Source organism: Lutra lutra, chromosome X (assembly GCF_902655055.1).
Source record: "Lutra lutra chromosome X, mLutLut1.2, whole genome shotgun sequence".
Classification (NCBI taxonomy): Eukaryota; Metazoa; Chordata; class Mammalia; order Carnivora; family Mustelidae; genus Lutra; species Lutra lutra.
The window spans coordinates 72532496-72547320 of NC_062296.1; the positions used below are offsets into that span (position 1 = coordinate 72532496).

At 38.6% G+C, this 14825-nt stretch overlaps 1 protein-coding gene across 1 annotated transcript in view; it reads left to right on the forward strand.

Moving 5' to 3' along the window:
• The window catches only part of DMD (dystrophin), a 2124834-nt gene that overhangs the window by 1770767 nt on the left and 339242 nt on the right, over window positions 1–14825 (forward strand). Inside the window, 2 exon segments of the mRNA XM_047715765.1 lie at window positions 6393–6513; window positions 7145–7413. Coding sequence (XP_047571721.1) covers window positions 6393–6513; window positions 7145–7413 — 390 coding nt within the window.

The following is a 14825-nucleotide window of genomic DNA, read 5'->3' on the forward strand; positions in this document are numbered from 1 at the left end:
CCTGTAGCCTAGCTTAAGAATTTCGAGATTTGGATTCTAAGTGACTAATGAACTAATGGCCTTAGGTAAATCCTAACTTATCTGTACTTCAGTCTGCATTGGTAAAACATTCACAGTATAATAGTATCACCACAAACTCACCTATTCAACCAAACTATTGACTCCTTAAGGACAAAGATCCAGTTCCTACATCTTCCCTATCTTATACACAATAGGTTCAAAATTAATATTTTTCTATTGGCTAATTAATTTGCCAACAGTCAGTCACTCAGTTGGTTAGTATTTGGGATAAAAAAATACTGTCTATCAGGGGCACCTGTCTCGGTCAGTTGGTACAGCATGCATGCAGCTCTTGATTTCAGGGTTGTAAGTTCAAGCCCCATGTCAGGTGTAGAGATTGCTTAAATAAATAAACTTAAAATAGTAAATATCATCTATCAGATAATTTTACCTTAAAATAAATGAATTTACCTTGGGATGTCCCTCTAGTATAATTTTGTTGTGCACGCTTCATATAAATTATTCTGTGAAACTTAAGAAGCTGAAGGAAAAATGTCAAACTAGTATGCCTTTTTTCTTGTTTATAAGACAGAATGTTACTTTCTTTTCACAGAGATGCCCTAAGTCTTTAATAGTTGCTTCTGATTCTTCTACATCATTGTTTTAGGCCCTGATGGAGAAGAGGATATGTTTTAAAGAAAATAATTTTATCTGTTTGAAAGATTCAGGAAATAAATATCTTAACGTGTGAATACTGACATCTAACTAATGTAAAGATTATTCTGTATGTGTGTGGAAGGGGAGCTCTATATCTGATACCTTTTTTACATCAGCACATGAATGAACCAACTTGTCCAATTTAAAATATTAAGCATATCCTCTGGGGCAAAATCAGTATAGCACAGCATATAGACATCACTCAAATACACTTTCTTTGAGAGACAAAACAGTTATGAAAGAGTTAAGGCTCTTACATTGAATGTTCTTGTTTTTGTTTAAAAAAAATGTCTCCATTTCCCTTCCTCTTAAAATGCAGTGAACTGTCATACCAAGCAGGTTATGGTAAGTCGCTTAGGTACGGAAAAATGGATTTTCCCTTATTTTAAAGCAGAATCTTCAGTGGTTTTGTCATTGTTGTCTTTGTTTTTGCACTTACTATGTGAGCTTTTCTCTTTTAGGGGTGCCTGGGTTGCTTAGGTGGTTAAGTGTCCAATTCTTGATTTCAGCTCAGGTCATGATCTCAAGGTCATGAGATCAAGCCCCACATTGGGCTCTGTGCTCAGCATGAGTGTGCTGTCCCTCTCCCTCTGTTCCTTCCCCCACCCCCCCATCTCTAAAATAAATAAATAAATAAAATCTATTTTTTTAAAAGCCTATCTCTTTTAAACTCCTTGCTACAAGGACCATTGATACTTTCTGCCTAGAACAGTGGTTTGTACAGATAGATGCTCCAAATCTGTTAAATGAACAAATGGAAGAAGACATTTCCTTCTAACCATGCTTAAAATGACATATTCCTATTTATGGCTTTTTCCATGACATATTTCTATTTATGGCTTTTTCGATATGGAGAGAAACATCATCATTTTCTTTGTCTTCTGATTGTCTTGAACCAACTATTTCTCCTTTTTTTCCTGGGGTTTTTAACCTTTCTTATACTTCATATACATGTTCCCAAATGCTGAAGATAGAGCACACAACCTTCCCTTCCATCCACTTTCTTTTCTTAATTTCAGACAACGATGTGAAAATAATGGTGCTTATGTCTTTGTAATGACAGAACTTCCTTTGTCTTTTCTTTAGACTCATTTTAATCCTCAGTGACTCATATTTAAGAAATGAACTGTGCAGCTGTGATGGTGCTGAGCCCTTGGCAACAACTCGAGAGGCAAACAAGTGGTCTCTCACAATGGGCGTTCGCTCGCAACAATGGAGCTACATCATCAAAGAGTGTCTTAGACTTTGTCAATTTGATGAGACCTTTAAGATCCGTTTCCTTAATTTACAGGCCTTACTCCAAAAATCATCTCCTCTTTCCCCAGTCTAGGTCTTTAATAGATTCCTCTCTGCTATGGTAACTGTCCTGGTTTGGGTGAAACTGTCCTGGTTTTAGCCTTCAAAATTCCATTTCATGAAGCACTGCCCAGTCCCCGACAAACCAGGATGGTCAGTTACCCTACTGCTAGTTCCCATCTTCTACCCTGTATGCAAACGATTCCCATCCTAGAAAGAACACATTTTCCTTTTACATTGTAGTCTACTCTGTCTTCCTTCCTATCTTCTTTCTTTCCCTGTCAGAAAAAAAATATGTTGCATGGTGTTCATCTAAAATACTTATTCCTTCTCCTCCCACTCACTCCTCCACTAAACCTACTTTTGAGGCAACTGCCCTCCACTGAAATTGCTCTCACCAAGTCCGATGAACACTTCTCAGTGCTCATCTTGTTCTTGTGTCATTGTTGGAAGCTGTCAGTCACTTTCTTCCTCTCCCTTCCATAGTTCTACACTTCTCATTTCCCCCAAGCTTTCTACCTGTCCATTCCATTCTTTCTTGGCATCTCAGGGATCCAGGTCCTCTGTCTGCCCATAAATTTTGTATACTCTCCAGAATTTTCTCTTTAGCCCACTCCACTGCCTGAACAGTCTCATCTACTTAGGTAATTGTAATCCTTGTCTCTATGCATCATCATAGGCACTCACTGGATGTTACTGAGAAAATGGCTCCTGAATCTTCTTTTCTTCTCCTCAAACATCAGGATTTGCTATTTATTTCCTTCTGGAAGAAATGGTACCTCTTCAAACTGAGCATATCACATCCTCTTACTCTGTTATCCAAATGGATTCCCCCCTCATGTTAGTATTGGGTTTTGAATATTCATCTTCATTAATTTTATCCTGACTGTGTACATGAGGTGTTCTGGATCAGAAACAGATTTCTTTTAGTTACCTAACAGGGAATATCAATGCCAATCCCCCATCCCAGCCTTTGCCATGGAAAATGTTCCTACATGGCTAGCTGCGTACTCCCAAGGCCAGAGACAAAGAAGAAAGATCTTCCTTTCTTATAAAGGGGAAGGAGGTCTTTTCTTCCAGAAAGGGTCCCCTTCTCCTCTTGAAAGGGTCTCCTTGGAAACATAAAAGGCCTGAGTCCTAACTCCAACTTCTCTAGAAGCCAAATAGCCCCACATGCCTTAGATTTTACAAACTGGGAATGTCACCAAGGTCTTGGCTTTTTTCTCCCCGCAAACTGTAAATTCCTAAAGGGATAGCCACTCCAGTCTTGCTGATAGCTTGGAGCTGAACCTGGGAACTTATTCTGGGCTCTAACCATTTGGTCCACTTGGATGGAAGAAATTAACTAGACACATGAATGTAGATCTAGTTCCCATGGTATGGGAAGGTTCTCAAGAGCCAGAGGTTTTTATAGGCATGCTGAGAAATCTGGGAGTGTTTATTTCTTCACATGTAGGTTAATTGCTTCCAGCATCCACTCATTTCCCCAACCTAGAAACTGGAAGTCTTCCTTGCTCCTTCCTTTCTGCGTTCAGTCACCGAATTCCTACACCTCTACACGCTAAACATTTCCCTACTCTATCCCTCTATCCTTTTTTTTTTTCTTTTTTATTTTTTTATTTTATTTTATTTTATTTTGTGCCTACTGCCCTGGGTCAGATCCTCATAATCTTTCACTAAATTCATACAGTTGTCTCCTAATTGGTCTAAGTGCATTTCTGCCCTTCTCAAATACTTAATCTGTATTTATATCAGGAACATCTATTTGAAACACACACATGCCCATGCCACTCCACTGCTTAAATTCTCTCAAAGGTTCCTGTTTTCCTGCAAGAGAATACCTAAACTTCTTAGCAACTCAGAGATTGAGCTTCAGTTTCTGAGTTAAAGGTCAAATATAGTTTAAGATAATGACACTGTCTTACTTCATCTCTGGATATGTCCTCTCCTTGTACTTTATGTTCTAGAAACCTGGCCTACTTGAGATAACTACACATTCCACACTATATTATGTCATTTTGTCTTCATACCTGTATTGTCATTATTTTTCTTCCTCTTCCTCTAACCTACATATCTAAGGCTAACTCATGTTTGTGCTTAAGAATTCTTTATGGGGCGCCTGTGTGGCTCCATTGGTTAAGCAACTGCCTTCAGCTCGGGTCATGATCCTGGAGTCCCAGGATTGAGTCCCGCATTGAGCTCCCTGCTAGGTGGGGAGTCTGCTTCTCCTGCTGACCTCTCGCTTCGCAAGCTCTCTCTCTGTCTCTCATTCTCTCTCTCTCTCTCAGATCAATAAATAAAAATCTTTTAAAAAAGAATTCTTTATGAATAGTATCTTCTCTAGGAAGCATTTCCCAATTTCCTTTCCCATATTGTGTAAATCTATAACACTTTCTACACTGTGCTGAAATTAGGGGTGCCCGGGTGGCATAGTTAAGCACCCCCCTCTTGGTTTCAGCTGATGTTGTGATCTCAGGGCAGTGATCTCAGAGTTGTGAGTTCGAGCCCCACTTCAGGCACCCTTCTCAGTGTGGATTTTGCTTGAGATTCTCTCTCCCTCTCCCTCTGCCCCTCCCTGATTGTGCTGTAGCTCTCTAAAATAAATAAATCTTTAAAGATAAACAAATTATTTATGTGTTTGACTCTTCTACTTATACAAGTTTCTAAATGGGAAGAGTTGTTTTGCATTCAACTCTTTTCTAGTTTCTGATACAACCACTGACACGTAGTAGTTTAACAAAGAGAACAGTTATTATTTTTATAATTAGCAAAGTCAGAGTCCATTTCCTCCTATGGAAAAGATAGTAATTTTCTTGAAGTTGGAAAGATTAGATGTATGAGCAAGAGTTGTGTATACATACACACATGCATGTGTGTGTATATGCGCACGCACACACACACACACACACACACAGATTTCAAATGAAATATTAGAGGGAGAATCAGCCTTACATGTAAGCAGAGTAAATAGTCCACCTACTCTGTATGATAATACCTACTCTGTATTATTTCAAGGACAGAAAATTATCTCACTGTACAGATACTATATCCCCATCCACAGACTGAATCCTAATATTTCACTTATAGAATGTTATTATAACAATTCAAACATTTTACCTCTCTTTACTGAATTATAACTAAACTATGGAAGATGAATCATTTTGCAAAGTATCAACCTCAGGATTTTTCTGAATGATGAGGATTATATTTGTAAATATGTCATATAATAGAGTTCTGGAGCATTCCTACAACATGACATATCTGAAGTTCAAGCGAAATACAGCTGAATTTTCCCTCAGGGCTTAAGGTCATTAGGTAACATTGCTAAAAATAGTGCAGAATTGAAAAAGGATATGAATAATTAAGTACTAGCACAGGGTAATTATTATTATTATTGTTGCTGTTGCTTTTACATTGATCAATTAATGTTTATGTGGTACTTAATACTTTCATTAACATCCTCACTTCTGAGATGGCAGTCTGGTAAATGGTTTTCAAGTATCTGTTAATTTATTCTAGCCTCACATGATGTCTCACAAGCCTTAGTGATCAATTATGTACAAAGTTTATTGTTTTCACTCTGTTTCTACTGTGTCAGTTTTCTCCCCTCTTCTCATCCAGAAGCTTCCTGAAGGCAGAAACTATGTATTTTGCTTTCCTTTTAATTCCCTGTATCAGTGAAGCTTACAGATTAGAGATTAAAACTGATAACTAACCTAGAGACCAACTCTAGGCCTGCCCTTTTATAGAAACCTAGTCCCACAATTCCTACATCCTGTATACCTCAAAACATTTCTACCACTCTTAAAGAAGTCACAGTGGGTAATGTATTGGGTATTTTTTAGAAGTACTGAGTTTTTACATAGTTTACTGTTAACATTTCATTTTATTTGTTGTCAGATATTTGACAGAATTAGCTGGTGGTTATGAATTAGATTGGTTGTGTATTTCAGTACAACCTAAGTTCTTCTAAATGGCCCTTCAGGCTCCCTGTGTTCTGGATAACCATTCTTTTGGGTGCATGAAGTATTCATTAGCCCTGCTAGTGTTTTGCAAATGTATATTTTGCAACTTTGGCTTCAGATCTCAGGTTTGGCATTCAGGTTGTACAAATAAATCACTCTTATCCTAATGAAAAGACATTAATATATCTTAGAAGCTCCCCCCATGCTCTTCAGAATAGCTTTAGACACACAATGGCTTCCTGATTAACAGAAAGATCCCTACAGCCTTCTTTATCATTTTGTGACTATCAGTTTAGAAATAAAGGAGATAGGAATTGACCTGGGAATTTCATAACCAAGTTCTGAACACCCAGGATTAATTTTGAGAAGAATGCCATAAGCCAAATAAGCATTTCTTTTCATCTCATTTCACAGGCCTTCAAGAGGGAATTGAAAACGAAAGAACCTGTAATCATGAGTACTCTTGAGACTGTACGAATATTTCTGACAGAGCAGCCTTTAGAAGGACTAGAGAAACTCTACCAGGAGCCCAGAGGTAATTGAATGTGGAACTGTAATAACATATTGATAGAAGGGTCAGTGGTGACAGAGAGACCCATCCATTCTTGCTGCCAGGGTCTGGATAGTTCTCATATTTTCTAAGTTAAGTGGAATTGATTCAGATTAAACACAGATGTTGAAAAAGAAAAAGGAATCATAAACCACCATGCCTAAATTTGTTTGCACATTCATAAATAAACAGTAAAAGAGATTAATTAGTGATCAGTTATTGAAACATTTAAAAAATAATAAACAAAAGAGGGTATCTGTGTGAAGGAATGCTATTGTTGCAAAGAATACAAGCTAATTTTCAATTTTAGAGCCTGACTGAAGTAAGTTAGAGCTTGTGGTGTGCATTTCTTTACTCAGTAGCTTAAATCAACCTTGAATTATCTGAATGATAGAAGGTAGAACAGATAAACTCAGGAGGACAGACTTGAGATGGGCTGGACACTATCAAAATTTATGCCAAAGTGTAAAGGAACCATTAATCAGCAGGTTGGCCTCTTGTTAGACTGTACTCTCTTTCTTCCAGGATGACCTTTTCAACAATGTGTTGGTTTGTTTTTGTTTTTTTTTTAACAAAAGTGATTGTGGCCTAAAACCTTGTCATATTACCAATTTAGAGCTGCCTCCTGAGGAGAGAGCCCAGAATGTCACACGGCTCCTACGTAAGCAGGCTGAGGAGGTCAACACCGAGTGGGAAAAATTGAATCTGCACTCGGCAGACTGGCAGAGAAAAATAGACGAGGCCCTCGAAAGACTTCAGGAACTTCAGGAAGCAACAGATGAGCTGGACCTCAAACTACGTCAGGCCGAGGTGATCAAGGGATCCTGGCAGCCTGTGGGTGACCTCCTCATTGACTCTCTCCAAGATCACCTCGAAAAAGTCAAGGTAACATCTATTGCTTTGCTTCAGAGCCTTTGAGACACTCAAAGGAGCTTCTAATCTGAACTTGAGTGCAGTATTTTCTTCTCACCAAGTTATAAATAGCGCCCTTAAGCTTTAGAAATCAGTCTGGCTTTCACAAATTCAAAAATCATCTTGGATGTGCTATTTAAGAGGAGATAGTGATCTAATCATCTCTGTCTTTAGTAATGTGGAATGAAATATTAAAAGTTACAGGTTGAAACAATCAAATTTAAATGAATTTAAGTGTTTGTGCGAAGATGATCTGATTTGTGTGTGTGTTGTGCGCATTCTCAGCAAAACTTAGTATCAGAGTAGGGGAAAATACAACACTTAATCAAGATCCAAGAGTCTAGGCTTTGGCCTTTGTGCTAATGAAATTTTATGACGTGGGTGAGTTATGGTACTGTGAATTGAGGCTGTTACTGCTGCCCTTCCCTTCGAAGGCAATGTATATAATACAATTTTGAGTCATAATAGTCCACTGCAGATATTAGGAAATATCATTATATATTTGGAATACTGTCCCCAAGAACAAAGTTAAATGCCCTTGTGGCACATAGATGATAAATACATTTATAGAGAAAGAATATACATATTTAGGAGTATCATTTTGAAAATCAGCACGTGGAAAACATGTTTGTTCACTCATCTAGCATCAGAACTACAAAAGTCTTTCCCAGGTTTAAATTCAAAAGAAGTGGGACGCCTGGGTGGCTCAGTTGGTTAAGCGGCTGCTTTCGGCTCAGGTCATGATCCCAGAGTCCTGGGATCGAGTCCCACATCGGACTCCTTGCTCAGCAGGGAGCCTGCTTCTCCCTCTGCCTCTGCCTGCCACTCTATCTGCCTGTGCTCACTCTTGCTCTCTCTCTCTCTCTGACAAATAAATAAATAAAATCTTAAAAAAAAATTCAAAAGAAGTGAATTTCTGGGGTGCCTGGGTGGCTCAGTGGGTTAAAGCCTCTGCCTTCGGCTCAGGTCATGATCCCAGGGTCCTGGGATTGAGCCCCACATGGGGCTCTCTGCTGAGCACGGAGCCTGCTTCCCCCGCCCCCGCCTCTCTCTGCCTGCCTCTCTGCCTACTTGTGATCTCTGTCTGTCAAATAAATAAATAAAATCTTAAAAAAAAAAAAAAAAAGAAGTGAATTTCTGACCTGCAATTGGCATGTTTGCCGGCAGCCTCATTCTGGTAGGTCTCCTCTCCCTGGCCCTCCGTGGCATTTTTTCATCCACATTCTTCTTCCTTTATTTTCCTCAATTCTGAAACTCTCCCCACACTTTAGATGTTGACACACCCAAGTTTCTAAACTTAGCTCAAGGCCTTTTGTATTGTGTAAACCCTCCCAATGTGAAGTGGAGAGGATGGTGACAAGTCTGTTTCTGGGCAGGATCTCTTTGCCGATCTCCTCACCCAAATGTCATTAGAATCCAGATGCAGCCCTTCTGAAACCAAGGTCATTCATTCTCATGTCTGTCCGTTCCCCTGCTGCTGTCCCCTTTTACCTGCCCTTTCTTCTGTGTTTCCAATGTCAAGTTGCTCAGGCTTCACACTTGCGTTCCTTCCTTAAATCCTTCTACACTTTTACCGATTGCATTTGGCTACTCATTTTACCTCTGAATATATCTTTTCTATTTTCTCTCCTCTTTTCAACCGGTGTCTTGTTCTAGCCCTCAGCATGTGGTATTCAGATTATTGTATCATACTTCTTTAAATCCCGCGCCAATCCCATCTTTAATCCCATGTTCTGGCATATCATAAAGACTACATTTTCTTCCTTCTTTTTTTTACGTTTGTATTTAAATTCCAGTTAGTGAACATACAGTGTCATATTAGTTTCATGCGTACAATAGAGTGATTCAGCACTTCATACAACCCCTGGTACTCATCACAACAACTGATAAACACTGCATTTCAAACATTTGGTTAATGAATGAGTGCATGAGCAGTTTCTTTATTGGATGTCTCCATTATCCATCCTCTTCCAGCTCCAACCCAAACCCATCATGGGAGACTGCGTGCCTGAGAACAAAGTCCCAGGAATGAAGGGGGCAGATGGCCCTTTTCTTCCTAGCCCTGGTTGAAATTCTCAATTGTGACTCCCACCCTTCAGGCCATTCCATATATTCTGTCCCTAGCACCCCTTTACCCAAATATGCCAGCTTTTCTCCTAAATCTTTGCCTTTGCCAATGCTCTTCTCTTGGCCTGGATTACCCCCACCTTATGTGCCTGGTGATCTCCTACTCAGCCCTCAAGGCCCAGCTCAAATGGCTTCCATCTTTGTAGTTTGTCTTCCCACTGAACAGAAAAATGGCCCCTAGTCAGTGCTTTCAGAGATCAACTCACATCCTTCAGCTGTCACGCTTACATTTCCCATGTATTGTCGCTGGTCACTTAAAGTAAGTTTCCCAAAAAGTTCATGCTATGTATATTTGAAAGCCCAGCTACTAGCACAGCTTCCACCACATACGAAGGAATCTACTTCTGCTTCTTTGTTCGTTCACTCCACTCTTGTTTATGAGCCACCGGTGATACAATGTGCTGTTACACGCAGTTGTGAATGAAGCAGACTTGGTCTTTGCTCATATGAAGCCTGTGGTCTAGTGTTGAACTGATTTCATTAAATTAGTAGGTGGAGATTTAAGAGACGATTACAAATTTGACTGTATAGCTTGGAAAATCTCTTCCACCCTAACATCCTGAGACCCTATGTCTTGCAATTAAAGCAATGGTTAACATTGCTGGCTACTTGGAAATTAAAATAATCTTTTGAAATATATTGCCTTGTGTTTGTCAAGCATTAAAAATGGTACTTTTATTCAAAAATATAGGAACTGCCTTTTTTTAGAATCTGCCCCCAAAATGACAAATGAAGTTTAAAAAAATGTCCCAAGGGATCCAAACTAGTTGATAAATTAAGTGGCCAAACCTATAGGCTTTACAGCAGACATAAGGGATCCATTCTTAGCCGTATCTGCCACACAGGCGCCTTTGTAGTATTCTGAGTATGGATAGAAATTGTACGCAGCATGATTCAGTAACAAAAAAATCACTCCAAGTAGAACAGCTCCAGTACCAGCTGACCCTTACTGAAGCCTATTTGCATTTTTCCTTTCACTTCCCTTCTCTTACCTGGTCTTGATCCTAAGCCGGAGTTTATTTCCCACACCTTCATTGGTAAGATGCTCATTCTGATCCTAATAACAACAAAACCTAGATGCACCCACTATTCCTTTCTAAAAGAGCTTATACATGCCAACGCTTCAAATAAATCCATTTTCTCTGTTGCTTCTCAACAACACTGGGTTTGAAACTCTGAAGATTTGGTGGTGGTAGTTTACAGGGAGTGAATTTTATTAACTGAAACTTACTTTGAAAAGAAGTAGAAGAGTACTTAAAACCACTGTTCCCATTTTTCTACACAGCAATTTAAGCCCTCGGAGGCTCCCTGCTGTAGGGAACTCCAAATTGATAGCTAGGCATGTAGCCAGAGAGCATTTTATTTCCCCACTTCAGTTCATTTTCACCACCCCTAGTGACTCTATTGTAATACCCACCTCCACTCTCCTCTTATTTGTTAAAGAAGTTACTATACAAGTTAACTGTGGCATGCGTTTTTCTGTGGGATTGAGCATTATGTCATTTCATTAGCAAATGTGGCTGTGTGATTTGGTGAAGGGATAAAACAGCAAAACAATGTCCTGGGACTCTTTGGAAGTGGCATTGTTGCTGGCTGATCATCTTCAGCACAGTGTACCTATCGTCAATCCATAGACACAAACGCAGTGTCAGTATTGACTATTTAGCTCACTAAGAGAATCTCAACATTCCAGATAGATCTTCCATAGGAATAACCCCTAGAATAAAATAAAAAATGTAAACGTCTCTTATTTTTAAAATTCAGAATTTATACTGCTTATCAAATATTTCAAGGATGCAACCGTGATTTCTCCTTTAACTGGAAATAACACCACTGCTTCTGTGACTGCACAAATATTCTTTCTTTCCTTACAGTAACAGGGAATAGGAAGAGCTCCTTGAATTACTAGGTGCCCTATTTAGATCTGTAAGTGGAATATATGCAGGTTTTAAGAAAGCAGAATGACTTTGTGGGGGTTTTTTCAAGATTTTATTTTTTTTTTTCGAGAGAGAGATCACAGGCAGAGAGGCAGGCAGAAAGAGAGAGGAGGAAGCAGGCTCCCTGCCAAGGAGAGAGCCCGATGGGGGGCTTGATCCCAGGACCCTGGGATCATGACCTGAGCCGAAAGCAGAGGCTTTAACCCTCTGAGCCATCCAGGGGCCCCAAAAGCAGAATGACTTTGGAACCTACGGTCTACATATGACATTTTCGTTCTTGAGGACAACTCCCGTATGAAAAAGTTCGGGAGTTGCATTCGCTCCAAGTTTTCCTTTTTGTTCTAATCTACCCTGATTTCTTTACACAGAGTGATACATCATTCTTGAGCCAGGAATATTTCACTGCCCTTAGTTTGCCTGTCGCCTTGAAACACAGTTTTTCACACCATCACCATAATTAAACTCCCCCAGGCTGCCATTTGGGATTATGCAAATTTGTTGCAGCTATGTAGTTATTTCCTTTTTTTTTTTTTTTTGAGACTTTTACATTTCTTCCTGTGAAAGGTCAAGGATAGGGATTCTCTGAGTTTTTCCTTAAGTTCTCACGATGAGATGTTTGGATTAGATCTTTTTGGAATTATCCTTGAGAACAATGCAGTAACATGTGTAGTAGACCAGGCACTATAATGAAGCCACCATGCCATCCTGACTTATGTGTGTTTAGCATTCACATCTAAAAATGTAAGAAGATAATTGGCAAATTCATCTCTTCAGGCTCACCATCCTGAGTCCCGTGGCTTGGTTTATTTGAGAAATTTGTCAATGAAATGCTATCTCGGACTTTGACACTGAGAAAAGGAAGTATGTTTCCTCCCAAGAGCAAATGTGAAATGTAATGTAACCTAGTAGAAGCTTTCTGCCATGTTCACTCAACTCTCTCTTCCCTTACTGCTTTTCTTATCTTAACTCTGGTTCTAATGTTTTATTAGTTTTGCTTATATTTGTCATTTTTATAAGCCAACTTTCAACGCTTTCTTGTATGTGAGTTTTAGTGAGAAAGCTTATAACCCATTCTGATAGAGTTGGGGATGTGAGGTTAGATGGAACCATCACAAACAGGGCAGCCCTAAGAATGATTCAAAATATGAGTGGTCTCTCAACACTGACTAAAGAAATGATATCTCCAGGATGAACAAGGGTCATTGCCCATAATTGGAAAAGTTCCCTAATATTTTATTAATGGCTATAAACTGCAAATGAATTGCTCTGTGGAGGCTTTTGTTATTTTCCTACAAATGCTATGTGTATTAAGTAGATTTTAAGAAAAAAAATACAAACGAAAAAGATGTAAATGTTTATAAATCTGGGTTACATATGGAACTAGCACCTGTCATACAAAGTAACCTGGGTTTTATCCTGGGTTTTTTTTTTTTAATCCCATTTTTTAAAGCGTGCATCTATGATGTTGAAGAGCATATGATTTGGCCTTTAATATCTTGGAATATTTCTACAAGAAGGCATATTATGGTAAAACCTTATTTGCATACTTTAAAAGTGTTGCATTTATTTTTTAAAATAGAATGGTCATTGTGGGCTTTAATAGAGCTTAGAAACTAAAGCAGGGACTCGTCATCTTAAAAATCCTGACCAAATTATTTGTTCTGTGTACAATAAATTGTAAGTTAACGTTCCGGGAGAACTTATTCCTCAGTTCCCATGTATTCTTTCTCATTTCCTGCTTTGTTTATAAAGCTAACAGCAAATTACTGAGGACAGCAGTGTCGAATCATGTTTCTTACCCAAGGCATCTGATTTTAGCGAGGGCTGTGTGTGTTTTAAAAGCCTCTACCTCAACTTAGGCAAATAGAACCTTCCTTTACCATGCTATTCCCATCCTGCCTTTGAAACTTCTGAAAAGCCAGTGCAGAGTAATTGTTTCAGGCATCTGCTTAGCATACTTTGAAGTGCATATAAGTTCTTTTTCGTTTCATTTGAACCCCAGCTGTCTTCACCGAAGTCTATAATCAATCTGAATTAAGTTGTCCTACTTCTCCTAATAAGTCTCTTATTAAGTTCTGCATCAGCCTCTTAGGGAGACTTAAAAGCTTATTCATGTAGAATTGCCATTTTCTACTAATTCATTTGTCAGCTCTCCAAATTCCAACGAAAACAATTGCAAAGACTATTAATTTGACTCTTCATAAACAACTTATGTAAGTGTAGTATACATTGGAACTGAGCAAACGATTTAAAACAGTGGGTGGGAGGAAATGAGTTGATGACATTCAACACGCTTTCTTTTTGACTGTTTCGAGATGCCATCTACTTTCAAAGCATAAAGGCCTTTATTTAGTAAGAGAAACATCCTTCTGCTTTTACTTTCATAAATAAGATAATTACTGAGTGAACTTTGCTTAAAGATAGGGAAAGGCTTTAGAACAGTTGGAAGAGGAACATGGGTTTTTTTTTATTATTGAACTTATTTTAATTTGGACTTCTTTGTATTCCTTTGATGGGCTGTGATAAAAGAGCTAGAATTGGTTACCATTGTTGTTGCATTAAATCAGAGCTGTACAGCTCCTCTTCTGGTCATGGGATATTTAGGAGAACATGGATAATCAAAATGTTCAACTAATGAGTTCATCTGACATTATTCTGCTAAGGAAGTATTTAATAGGATAATAAAAATTTCTCCAAAGAATGTCATCCTTCCTACTATTTGAAAACAAGCATATCAAAACCTGATCCTTTAATATGCCAATCCTGTTTACTGAGGATTTACTCCAGAAGCTTTGTTCGTGGCTGGTTGTAATTATAAATACTATTCCTCAAGAGTCTTAGATCATAAAAAGACTCTTCAAAAGTTTAAGTCATAGACTGTCAGCATTAACAGATCTTGAAACTCAGTCATTCGTTCATTCATTCATGACATGGTTAAAACCTATACCCAGAGAAGTGTGATGTCATTATGGAGTATGAATGTTTATTTCATGAATAAAATTGTACTGGGGGTCATATTAATGGCAGCTTAGTTTTTCTCGACATATTATTATACGGCAACAAGCCGAGGGAACAAGAATTTATATTAGCTTGTGCATTTATATGCATGTACCACATAACAAGAAACAGTTTGGAAATGTGTGTTTTACCTGACATTCCATAGTTCCTTTAGAAAATGGAAGCACATAGCGAGTGTATATTTTCATTCTCCTTTGGTGTCTGCCAAAGTCATAACAAGTTTAAAGTTCACAACTATGTTACTCTCCTACTGTAGACACAAGAAGGCATGACTTGAGAACAAACAACCCAAGGAGTAGGCTC